Here is a 13,410-nt window from a genome sequence, read left to right as displayed (position 1 = left end):
AATGTTGTCGCTCCGCCACTGGCCATGAGGCCCCTGTAGGTGCGAGGCCTTAGGCGACCGCCTAATTTGCCTAATTAGAGAGCCGCCTATGACAGGAAGCTTCTAGAACCCTGTGCACTCCTTTACTAGCACTCATTAATGCCATCCATATTCCTGACCTTTTACCAGGGGGAAAGTTATCTGACACCTGTGCATTGGAGGTGTGAGCTTACTGTCTCCATGTTAATAAGACAGAAACATGGATGGCATTATAATGAGTGTTCTTAGACTTGGTTCACACTAGCAAAACCTCTGAAAAGTGATCAGCAGGAGCTAGTGGATCACTTTTCAGACTGCAGCTAAGCAGCTGGAGGTCAAATGGCAGTTTATAATGGTGCTGATGTGCCACAAACATGAGGACCCATTCACACTAGAAACTGCATGTAAATCACATGCGGCGCGGCGGGGGGGGGGGGGGGGGGTCGGCGCGGCGGCGGTGCGTTGTGCCACCTCCCTGAAATGAGTTTTTAGAGGTTGGGATGTCTGCCAAGGTAATCTGCTTTTTTTTTTTTTTTTCAAAGAAGAAACATTCTAGCAATATTGAGGGAGTTAAAACATGGAGCTTGGTAATGATGCACTAGACACAATAGATGTACAGGTCATACACAGAGGGATTAGGAGGTGAAGGGGTTAATGTACAGGTCACATACAGTAGGAAGATGGAGACAAAGGGGTTAATGTACAGATGTGCAGGATTAGGGGGATGAGGGGTTAATACACAGGTCACAACAGAGGTAGGATGGAGATGGCCTCTACTGTAGAGAGTTGAATGATATTAGAGGAGTGGATTTTATTATTGCTGACACTGGTACTGGATTGCACTGAATTGCTGCCTGGTAGTCTGTACACTTTTTTTTTCCTCCCACAATTTGTGTACATTCTGTAATGTTGTGGATGGTCACAGCAATTATATGGTACAGGTGCACTCTCATTGGCTCTGTACCATTTTTCCTGTGATTTGCTGTGTCCGTAGAGCATTTGTGCAGGCACACACAGGAGCACAGTTCCTCGTATGTCCTCCTGGAGCGATAGCAAAGTGGACCAGCCATTTATGTGCGCAGTGGGAGGCTTGCAAGAGGTTAAGGCTACGTTCACATATTAGCGTAGCGGACCGCGGGCAGAATCACTGCAATTCTGCCCGCGATCCGAAAATCATTGCAAATCACGGGACGCCTGTGCGTTGCCGTTGATTTGCAATGGCACCCCAAATGCTGTGCGATGTTGCCGCAATTTCCGCCTGCCGCAACAAAATTGCGGGTCGCATTACGCCCCAAAGAAGCTCTTGTACCTTTTTTGGGCGCCATGTGACCCGCGATTTTGTTTGTGCGATGTTACCGTGATTCGGCAGGCGGAAATCGCGGCAACATCGCACAGCGTTTGGGGTGCCATTGCAAATCAACGGCAACACACAGGCGTCCCGTGATTTGCAATGATTTCCGTATCGTGGGCAGAATCGCGGTGATTCTGCCCGCGGTCCGCTACGCTAACATGTGAACGTAGCCTAAGTGATGCCCTTTATTGGCTGACATAGGTTATGCAAGGGTTCAAGATAAAGTAACTTTGTGTATAACTATCTGAGTTTGTAAACCATTTTTCCTAAGGCTGCATTCACACTTGAGCGTAGCGTTTTTGCGTGTTTTTTACCACGATTTTACCGTGTTTTACGGACGGTTTTTAAGGTGTTTTTTTCAAGCATTTTTGGAGGCAGGCATTGACATCTAACAAAAATGCTGGTAATCATCAGCCCAAAAAGAAGCTCCTGTACTTTTTTCAGCTACAGGCGTTTTACTTCAGGGGACAAAACGCTCAGATGTGAACAGGGGCCATTGAAATGAATGGGATTTTGATTGTTGGGCGTTTTGGATTTTCAAAGATGTGCGTTTTATGAGCTGAAAAACGCTCAGGTGTGAACAGGGCCTTAATGTATAAAACCTGAAGAAGCAATCACGTTGCCTTATAATGTAAGGTAACCAATAATAAACCAAACTTTCTGCAAAAAAATAAAAATGTGGACATTTTTTAGAATGACTGATTTGATCTGGGAGAAGTCATTCCATTAACCACTTTACCACCGGAGGATTTTGCTGTGTTCCGTCCAGGCCACTTTTTGCGATTCGGCGCTGTGCAACTTTAACTGACAATTGCACGGTCGTGCGATGCCGTACCCAAACGAAATTTAGGTCCTTTTTTTCCCACAAACAGAGCTTTCTTTTGGTGGTATTTGATCACCTGTGCGATTTTTACTTTTTGCGCTATAAACAAAAAAATAGCGTTTATTTTGAAAAAATAACAATATTTTTTACATTTTTTTATATGAAATTCCCCCCCAAAAAAATGTAAAAATCAAATTTTTTTTAATTTTTGGCCAATTTGTTTTCTGCTACCTATGTTTAGTAAAAAAAATCTCAATAAGCGTATTTTGATTAGTTTGCGCAAAAGTTATTGCGTTTACTAACTAAGGGAAAGATTTCTGTCATTTTTGGTGGTTTTTTTTTTAACGCGTAATGGCAGTGATCTGCGATTTTTTTGCGAGACTGCGACATTGCTGCGGACAGATCGGACCCTTGACTGACATTTTTGACATTTTGGGGGTACCAGTGACATTTCTACAGTAATCAGTGCTATATATATGCACTGTTACTGTAAAAATGACACTGGCAGGGAAGGGGTTAATTGTATTGGAGAGGGAGGGGTTAATGTATGCCTGGTGCTTACTGACGTGTGGGGGGGGAGGTGACTGAGTGACAGAAGGACAGATCGGATGTCCAGCTATGCTGAACACTCCGATCTGTCAGTCCCTGTCACTATGGAGATCCGCCCGCTGTGTTTACACACAGCGGGCGGATCTCCAGACTCGATCCCCGACGATCGGGGCAGAGCAGCGGCAATCGCCGCTGCTCCTCCGCTGGCCCGACTCCCGCTGTGAATGAACACAGTGGGAGCGAGCCTCCGGCGGTAAAGTGGTTAAAGATAGTCTCTGTAATTTCAGCATAAGGCTAAAGCTGGATACACACTATACAACTTTCTTTAGATTTTTTCCTTTAGATTTACCAAAACCATATGATATGAGGTCACATCTAAACACTTTCAATTTGTATGTAATCAGGCAGGCCCTTGCACTACATAGTTGAAGGTAAATCTAAAGGAAATCTACCAACAAAAGTTGTATAGTGTTTATCCAGCTTAAAGCCTCGTACACACAAACAGGACAAATTTTTTTATGCATGCTAGTCTCATATGGAAAGTTACTTTCATAGGAAAATTCCCGTACGACAGAATTCAACTTCAGAAGTGATGTCATGTGTTGGTTGAATTGTTTTGTATGTACTCTTTCGTTTCCGAGCATGCCTAGTCTCGCTCTTATGATTTTTTTCAGACGTAAACTGTACTAATTAAACCAAAATCGGACGTTGTGTTGACGTACGATAAAAAATGTATAGCCTGCACATCTAGTTTTTGTCGTACGAAAATCCGTAATTGGCTGTCGAAAGCACCATACTAACCATCTGAAAATCGGCAGATCATTCGTCGGACTAAATTTTACTTCCGATTTTCTAATCGTGTGTACGGGCCTTTATCGTGGCTCACCATTGCAATGTTTGGAGACAATATCACCATGTAATCAGTCATATTGGAATAAAGTATTTGATTTCCTTTGAAATATAACCTATAAACTAAACCTATGCAGTTACCTTTCCAAGAAATCTGGCTATGCAGACATACTTGACCTCCCTTGGGCTTGGCCAGATGTTCCTGTCAGCACAAAAGGGAGATGACGTTCCCTAAGACGCTGTGTTTTGCTGGCACTGCTTATTTTAACCACTTTACCACCGGAAGGATTTTGCTGTCTTACGTCCAGGCCACTTTTTGCGATTCGGCGCTGTGCAACTTTAACTGACAATTGCGCGGTCGTGCGACGCTGTACCCAAACGAAATTTACGTCCTTTTTTTTCCAGAAACAGAGCTTTCTTTTGGTGGTATTTGATCACCTTTGCGATTTTTACTTTTTGCGCTATATACAAAAAAAGAGCGTTTATTTTGAAAAAATAACAATATTTTTAACATTTTTTTATATGAAATTCCCCTGCAAAAAAAATGTAAAAATCAAAATGTTTTAACATTTTTGGCTAATTTGTGTTCTGCTACATAGTTTTGGGAAAAAAAATCACAATAAGCGTATTTTGATTGGTTTGCGCAAAAGTTATTGCGTTTACTAAGGGAAAGATTTTTGTCATTTTTGGTGGGTTTTTTTTTTTTAACGCGTAATGGCGGCGATCTGCGATTCTTTTTGCGGGACTGCAACATTGCGGCGGACAGATCGGACCCCTGACTGACATTTTTGACACTTTTGGGGGTACCAGTGACATTACTACAGTAATCAGTGCTATAAATATGCACTGTTACTGTAAAAATTACACTGGCAGGGAAGGGGTTAATTTTATTGGAGAGGGAGGGGTTAATGTATGCCTGGTGCTTACTGACATGTGTGGGGGGAGGTGACTGAGTGACAGGGACAGATCGCATGTTCGGCAATCTGTCACTCCTTGTCACTTAGGAGATCCGCCCGCTCTGTTTACACAAGCGGGCGGATCTCCAAACTAGATTCCCCCGACGATCGGGGAAGAGCAGCGGCGATCTCCGCCGCTCCTCCCCTGGCCCGACTCCCGCTGTGACTGAAAACAGCAGGAGCGCGCCTCCAGCGGCGCGCGAGCGCCGCCTACAGGGGGGGGAGTCCAGCGACGTAGGTCTACTGGACCTACGTGCCACTTTGCCGCAGTACAGTCCCAGTGACTGGTCAGCAAGTGGTTAAGGGGGGTGAATCGCATCACAGCAGCTTTTTCCAACCTGCCAGATAGAAAGTTCCTATAGACAGCAGGTGGCTGGCAATGTCGGGTGCTTTCTATAATAGCCCTAAATTGTTGCCAATCTGGCTGAAAATGGCAGAATTTGGAGACTGCCATGTCATCTGTGAAAAGCTTAATTGATTGAGTTTTGCCAAATCTCTATGAAAATTAGTAAAGCAGATCTTTCCCAGCATATACCCCAAAGTTTTTTTTTTTGTTACAGAGGGGCCGATATTCTAGCTGATGGCTCTCACTGTTACATAGGAAACAAGAATAAAAAGAATTTTACAGTTGACATGTCTTGTGTTAATTATACGTGACAGTATCTATACAATGCCTCTCGGATTGTATTGTTAAGTTAGATTCCACATTCAGACATTTTTTTCGGACTGATTTCCTCCTTCATTCTCTTGAAATGCGTTTCCCCCGCCTGGAAACTCTGGCACGATTTCAAAATTGACTATGCATACAGCTGAAGACCATTGCCAAACAAAACTTGAGTACAGCGCAGTTACTATAAATATTTCATTGTTTTCTGCCTGTTAATTGGCCAGCTGAGTAGATGTTTATGTGGAATTTCTGTTTTCAGGGAGAATATAAGTAACAAATTGGTTCATTTTGCAGCTATCCTAGATTGATAAGAAAGAAACTGTTGAATTTTTTTTCTTTTTTCATAATAAGCCATCTTCTCAGATTTATGGAAATACTGCAAGTTTTACTGAAAATTCCTGCTGTTTGCAAAATACTTGCACTCATTTCATTTACATGTACGCGTCTCGCATAGACAAGTGAACGCCATTTCTAGGAGCCATTTTACCCCATGGAAGTCATAGGTAACTAGTCTCTCTTGCTGTCTGAGGCACTAAACCATGTAGTAGATATAATTCACTCTAACGCTTTCTGACACTTTCTGACACTTTCTGACACTAGTTTATGCCATGCTTGTTCCCCATCTGTTACTACTTAACCACTTGCCGACCGCCGCACGACTATTTACTGCGGAGGTCAGCCCCGTACAGGCAAAGTGACGTAGTACTACGTCGCTAGCCTGTGAGCCTCTAGGGGGCAAGCGCGCGCCGCCGGAGGCGCGCTCCCGTCCCCGCTCATTCCCTAACATGTCCGTGCGTGTGACCGGTGGACCCGATGTCCGCCGGTCACTCGCGATCTCCCGGTGGAGAGGGAGAAAGGCAGGCGGCTGATGTAAACAAAGCCGCCTGTCATTCTCCCTGATCTAACTGCAGAGATCATACGATCCTGCTATGTAGGGTCATATGTCTCTGTGGTTACATCACTAGCCACACCCCTTTACAGTAAGAAGCACGCCCCTAGGGACACACTTAACCCCTGCATCACCAATAAAGTTAACCCCTTCCCTGCCAGTGTCATTTTTACAGTAACAGTGCATATGTATAGCACTGATTACTGTAGTAATGTCACTGGTACCCCCAAAAGTGTCAAAAATGTCAGTCAAGGGTCCGATCTGTCCGCCACAATGTCGAAGTCCCACAAAAAAAATCGTAGATCGCCGCCATTACTCGTTAAAAAAAAAAACACAAAAAATGACAGAAATCTTTCCCTTAGTTAGTAAACGCAATAACTTTTGCGCAAACCAATCAAAATACGCTTATTGTGATTTTTTTTACCAAACATATGTAGCAGAAAACAAATTGGCCTAAAATGTTAAAAAATTTTGATTTTTACATTTTTTTGGGGAATTTCTGAAAAATATTGTTATTTTTTCAAAATTGTCGCTCTTTTTTTGTTTATAGCGCAAAAAGTAAAAATCCCACAGGTGATCAAATACCACCAAAAGAAAGCTCTGTGTGTGGGGAAAAAAAGGACGTCAATTTTATTTGGATACAGCGCCGCACAACTGCGCAATTGTCCGTTAATGTCACACAGTGCCGAATCGCAAAATAGGGTCTGGTCAGGAAGGGGGTAATATCTTCCGGGGCTTAAGTGGTTAAAGCATGTGTTACCCCCAACACTTCATATTCCTGATATGTGCCCGCTGTACCATGTATGTGTATGTGAAAGTATCCTGTTCTCTGTATTGCTTCCTTTATGTAAAATCCCTGGTGTTCCTGATAGTTCCTCTGCTTTCCTAATAAAAACTGACCACACTAAGCAGTTCTCTAGCTGTGTACTCTCCTCTAATGATCAGACTTGTACTGACATGCCTCTGCTGCACAGCCATTCACTGGGAAGCTCAGTGTGCTGCTGCTTCTCCTCCCCCCATATGCAGCTGAGAACAGAAGAAAATCTATCACTTCTAAAAAAGGGAAAAAAAGGTTCTTATAATTTTTTTTTATATCTATAAAAAAAAGTTTTGCCTTTCATTTTTATTTTAAATTGAATGGGTTGTTTTACAGGGTGATCACTTTAGGTCAGACACAGCCATGCAACTAATATTTTCTTCTGGAGGCCAGCAATAATGGTGGCCATACTTCCCTCCTGACAGTGTCGTGTGGGGGATGAGACTCATGTTGAGAATAATTGACCTAAGCAAAATTGAAAAGTGTCCTGTGCCCTTTCCTGTAGGAAAATAAATCAGGATTCCTGAGTGTGCTGTTTGAACTAATTTTTGCTAGTTGTTACTACCTGCATTCGGCTCTTTGCATCAGTGGTGAATATCAAGCTTGTATATAGACAGTTTTCATCTATTTGAGAGTGCACTCACACTGGCACTTTGAACCAGTCCTGGGCATGGTTCAGCCTTCTGGGCTGGTTCATTGTGTAGTTTGAGTGCTCCGAACTGTGTCCGGAATAATTAAATGTATCATGCTCAGGACCACTTGGAAGAGGTGCTTCGGGAGGGGTTTGCTGCAGTGAGCGCAAACCGTGCTGGAGCAAAGAACTCTTCATAAAAGACTTTACAGAAGCTGGGACTACTGGTCTGGATAGCAGGCTTGAAGATGTAAGTATGCCTAGAGTCTAGTTTGAGTGAAGACTAGCAGGAGGGGACTAGGCACTGGCAATAAGTGTGTGAGCACTTCCTAAATGTAGACAGTTTAGAACTTGCGCATTCTTTTATGACTATAGAGGGGGGCAGAATACCAAGAGTATCTTGGGTGATTAGGCTACTTCAGTAACAATTTAATGAAATGCTTATTGAATCTCTCACCTGTGGTATAGAGGGAGAAATATTCCCTTTACAGAGGAAGGGAGTTGAGCAATACTTCTGTGCAACACATGCTTGTTTATGCATTATTAATGAATATGGGGAGGTTTTTATGGACCTGTCACAGCGGGCCTCCTCACCACCTGGACAGTGAGATGCTGTAAATGCTGACTGCCATTGAATATTGTACATTGTTATGTAGGCAACAGCTTCATTTTTAATTAGGGTAAATAATGTATTTGTGTGTGTGTGTGTATATATATATATATATATATATATATATATATATATATATATACACATACATACATATATATATATATATATATATATATATATATATATATATATATATATATATATATATATGTATATATATATATATATATACAGTATTTACCTTGTTTGCTTATGGAAACATGTGGCTGGTATAGCTAGCGAATGAATAGGTTACTATTGTGGCACTTTTATTGGTCAGAAATGTCTGGTCTGTGCCCTTCTTTTATTTTTATTTTTTTCTTACCCTTCTCTTTACAGAAGCCTATCTGCCTTCTAACTAATACTGTTTCACTTTTACCATCAGCTCACCCCCCACAGCTATTACCTTTTGTATCAATTGACCCTCCCTCTTAGATTGTAAGCTCTAACGAGCAGGGCCTTTTGATTCCTCCTGTACCAAGTGCATTGTAACTGTAATGTCTGCCTTAATTTTGTTGGCGCTATATACATCTTGTATAATAATAATAATAATAATAATAATAATAATAATTTGTTCCAGATGCATAACTTTGCCTAAATTGATGGCAATTAGTGTTTCACTATTTGTGAATAATGATTGGTGCACTAAACAAGAAGAAATGACTGTAATGCTCAACTAAATAAAATGTTGACATATAAAGTGACTCTTCTTAAATGAAATAAATATGAACAATAAACAATTCATCAATAATTAACAACACAAAATAGTCTTATGAGTGATCCAAAACAAATTGAAAGTCCATCAAGTGATAACAAAATTGTGTTCTGAAGTGATATAGTCACTGTGTTTGAGGTATTATTCCAAAAAGAGTGACTTCCACGTGAATTGAGATCCCAACACCAGCTTCTTATCCTGCTTACCAGATATATGTATCTATTAGGCAATAAATCACTGCAAATGGCATGCAAATCCACCCTGGTGTGGCCACACAATCGAGCCTCTTACCGGATGTAACAATATGTATGCTCATAGGATATCTCCTCTGGTTCAATCAGGAAGTGGTTGTTGGCTATCTGCTTGGTTATACCCAGAGCCCCGGGATGTGTACTCTTCTTGTTGACTCTGACAAGGTGCCCCTTCACCGGGGAGGAGAGCTCAGTCCCGGCTCCGGCTCCGGATATCACTATTTGCCATATTTCTGCATCATCAGAGTGCCTTTATAGGCCATTGACACAATTGAATTGGCCACTGAAATCGACGCTTGGCTTAGCTATGAAGTCAGGTCCCAGTAACAAAGTCAAACAAAGGCTGGCCAAACGTTATACAATTTTCCATTAGATTTACCAAAGCCATATAATATGAGATCAAACCTAAACACTTCCAGTTTGTATGCAATCAGGTCCTTGCACTACATAGTTGAAGGTAAATCTAAAGGAAATTGAATAAACAAATTGTATTTTGTACTGTATGCCCGCTTTAAACACTGCCACAAAAAATCTTTTCTGGCCGAGAGAAGTCATCTTGGGGCACCTGTTTTTAGGTGATGTTTTACTTTATGGCCTGTGAGCCTGTGCAAGGCCATGTTTACCCACATGTGTTCGTGCAGGCAGTCCTATTAATATCAATTGTGATGTAGCGGCTGCACAGACCCGTATGATGCTCCCAATTTGACGAGTGGGTGCGTGGCCCCGAACCTAAATAGAGTGAGTTCAGGGACAAACACCCACACAGATGTCAAATTGGGTGCAGTCACTGCTTCCCATTTGACATCAATGGAACTGCCTGCATTGGGATGCCTGGAGCACCTGGGTAAACACAGCCTTGCACAGGTATACGCAGTAGTACACCCCGTATAAGGAGGCCTAAAACTTGGGTTCATGTCACCTTTAATTAGATAAACATTTCAGCCAGTGGATGCCACAGAACCCCAGCATCCTGTTAAATAGTTTGGAATGCCGGAGGGGCCCGGAAGGATTGGTGATCATGTTACCACTGTCATATTGATTCTCATATTCAGAAACCAGTCCCACCGGCTACCGATCTTTCCCCAGGCCAAGTACCATATTTTACAGCTTGGTCTTTGTGGTGGGAGCATACAATGAATGTGTTTACAGCATATAAACATCTGCTGCCCTTCAACGGATATGTGCAGTGTGTGGACGTTAAAGTCCACCCTTTTGCCACCAAACATACATATTTAGGCTGTCAAAAAGGGATTTAAGAGTTGATTTTCATGAGCAGCAAGACCATTGTAGTCACTTCCATTAATTGTGAAATGATAATATATTAAAATTATTGTTGTATTGTATTTTGCAGTGGTACATTTCCTTCTTTCTAAAACTGGCCAAAGATGTATAGAATTTCAAACAAAATTCTTAGGAAAAGTCTCTGGAACGACTTTAAAAAAATATTCAGAGATTCTTCAAAGATTTAATTTTCTTTAACCACTTTAGCTCTGCTCACATTGCTGCTACTGCAGCAATGTGGCTCGTTATCGTCCAGCGACGTAGTACTACGTTGCTGGACTCCTCCCCTTGTGGGCGGCGTGCGCGCGCCACCGGAGGCTCGCTCCCGCTGTGTTCAGTCACAGCGGGAGTCGGGCCAGGGGAGGAGCGGCAGCGATCGCCGCCGCTCTTCCCTGATCGTCGGGGAATCGAGTGTGGAGATCCGCCCGCTTGTGTAAACAAAGCAGGCGAATCTCCTAAGTGACAGGCAGGGACAGATTGCAGGGTTCAGCATAGCTGAACATGCGATCTGTCCCTGTGTCACTCAGTCACCTCCCCCCACACATGTTAGTAAGCACCAGGCATACATTAACCCCTCCCTCTCCAATAAAATTAACCCCTTCCCTGCCAGTGTCATTTTTACAGTAACAGTGCATATTTATAGCACTGATTACTGCAGTAATGTCACTGGTACCCCCAAAAGTGTCAAAAATGTCAGTCAAGGGTCCAATCTGTCCGCCGCAATGTCGCAGTCCCGCAAAAAAAAAAACGCAGATCGCCGCCATTACGCGTTACAAAAAAAAACACCAAAAATGACAGAAATCTTTCCCTTAGTTAGTAAACGCAATAACTTTTGCGCAAACCAATCAAAATACACTTATTGCGATTTTTTTCCCAAAACTATGTAGCAGAAAACAAATTGGCCAAAAATTGTAAAAAATTTAGATTTTTACATTTTTTGGGGGGGAATTTCATATAAAATAACGTGAAAAATATTGTTATTTTTTCAAAATGTACGCTCTTTTTTTGTTTATAGCGCAAAAATTAAAAATCGCAACAGGTGATCAAATACCACCAAAAGAAATCTCTGTTTGTGGGGAAAAAAAGGATGTAAATTTCGTTTGGGTACAGCGTCGCACGACCGCGCAATTGTCAGTTAAAATCGCACAGTGCCGAATCGCAAAAAGTGGCCTGGACGTAAGACAGCAAAATCCTCCGGTGGTAAAGTGGTTAACATTTGACTTTGGAATGAATGGACTTTATGGAATGGAAACCACATTTGCTGTTAGAAATTTGCTTTCAAACAATGTTCCATCCTGCTCCTTTGAATTTTCTTGTCACTGCAGTCGAAAACGGCCGTCAAGTTGACCCACTAATGATTCGAAAAATGAACTTAGAACATTTTTTTCTAAGATTTTTCGTTACCCATTTATGGCCAGCTTTAGGGACACCATTTTATAGCCAAAAAAAGCTGATTGATCTCTCCATTGTCTTTTTATCAGAGGCTTTCTTTGACATAAGAGTAGTGGACTCCAGTTTGTAAAGCCCAAATTTAGAACAGCCAGGTGTTACATTCATAATAACCTGTTTGCTCTCTTTTTTTCAAGTCGTGGTGAAATTGGAGAAAGTTGCTCCCACCCTGAGATGAGACTTGCAAGAAAAAAAAAAAGACACCTTTTTCTTCGGAAGGTAAACATTCCATAGTATTCTGCTTTTGAACTTGGGTGATTAGATACATACTTACTGCATTACCTGTCACTAATGAGTTTAAACTCTGTGATGATTCATCTCTTTAATAGTACAAAGAAGTTAGTGGCATATTTCACAAACACAAATATGTTAATATTTAATATGTTATATATGTTAAAATATGTTAATAAGATATTGTCTCGTTTTTAAAAAAACGAATTAAATTAAAAATAAAAACTCTTCGTCTTGTTTTAATAAACAAATTAAATTAAAAATAAAAACTTTGGTAAAAAAAAAAATATATAAATATTTAAAAATATAACAATGGAACGCTCTGGCACCCATGATTCCAATATACGAGCAGGGCCCTCTGATTCCTCCTGTATTGAATTGTACTGTAACTGTATTGTCTTCCCCCGCATTGTAAAGCGCTGCGCAAACTGTTGGCGCTATATAAATCCTGTATAATAATAATATACAGCTGCTGATTGCAGTACTCTGCCCAATCAACAACCCTTCCCTGCGTAAAACACATTGCTACATAAATGAATTGTAAGCATCCACCAAACTGCATTTAACAATTCAGGAATAGCCAAACTTGTTAAATTGGGTCCACCTTATTTAAAATGGAAGGCAGCTGTCATTGAGCTTTTTTTAGCTGATCAATAAACAGTCGTTATTTTAATTTTAAATCCAACAAAAAATATGTTAAATCTAACAATACAAAGCTTACAAGGGGAGTTTTTAGTCGCCCCGCACACGATGTGACCTGACTTATTGACACCAAACTGTTATCTCTGATAACTGCTATCATCCATAAACCCTATTAATATACATTTGCTGAGGAGTGTCATTTACCTCTAGGATATGAAGAAAGAAACAGACCCAGTATGTAATAAAATAAAAATAAGAAATAGTCTTACCAGGGCTCCAAGAAGTTTCACTTGAATGTCCTTCATGGTCAAGGCAAAGCCAACAAAGTCAAGTGGGGGAAAGTATCCGTACCTACAGCAAATTTGTTCTGCAATCTTACACCTCTGCTAACATTCCTTTCATCTGTTTGCAAGTCAGTCTTCTACTCAGGATGATCCCCCCCCTCCCCCTCCCCAAAGGAGAGTAGCTGGTTATGCAAATTGGGACTTTTTTTTTGCAGGCTGTCATTTACTAGAAAACTGACCTATCCTCTTAGACTTGTAAACTGGGATGTGTGTCACCTTAAGAGTTTCAGGAGAATTTCAAGAGTACTTTGACCAGCGGGGTGAGGGTGTTTCTGGGCCGTCTGTTTTCTTGATT

At 41.4% G+C, this 13,410-nt stretch overlaps 1 protein-coding gene across 1 annotated transcript in view; it reads right to left on the bottom strand.

The window, feature by feature from the left end:
* Positions 1-13,076, bottom strand: part of LOC309567551 (cadherin-like protein 26) — a gene marked incomplete at its 5' end in the record, with an annotated part of 147,713 nt that extends 134,637 nt beyond the window's left edge. Inside the window, one exon of the mRNA XM_082272935.1 lies at positions 13,041-13,076. Within this exon, the coding sequence (XP_082129061.1) occupies positions 13,041-13,076 (36 nt within the window). The remainder of the gene's footprint in view (positions 1-13,040) is intronic.
* Positions 13,077-13,410: the final 334 nt, after the last annotated feature.

The sequence above is a fragment of the Pelophylax lessonae genome (genome assembly GCF_965119305.1).
Source record: "Pelophylax lessonae genome assembly, chromosome: 11".
Classification (NCBI taxonomy): Eukaryota; Metazoa; Chordata; class Amphibia; order Anura; family Ranidae; genus Pelophylax; species Pelophylax lessonae.
The sequence above is the reverse complement of the archived record's forward strand: the minus strand, read 5'-3'. Positions and strand labels throughout refer to the sequence as shown.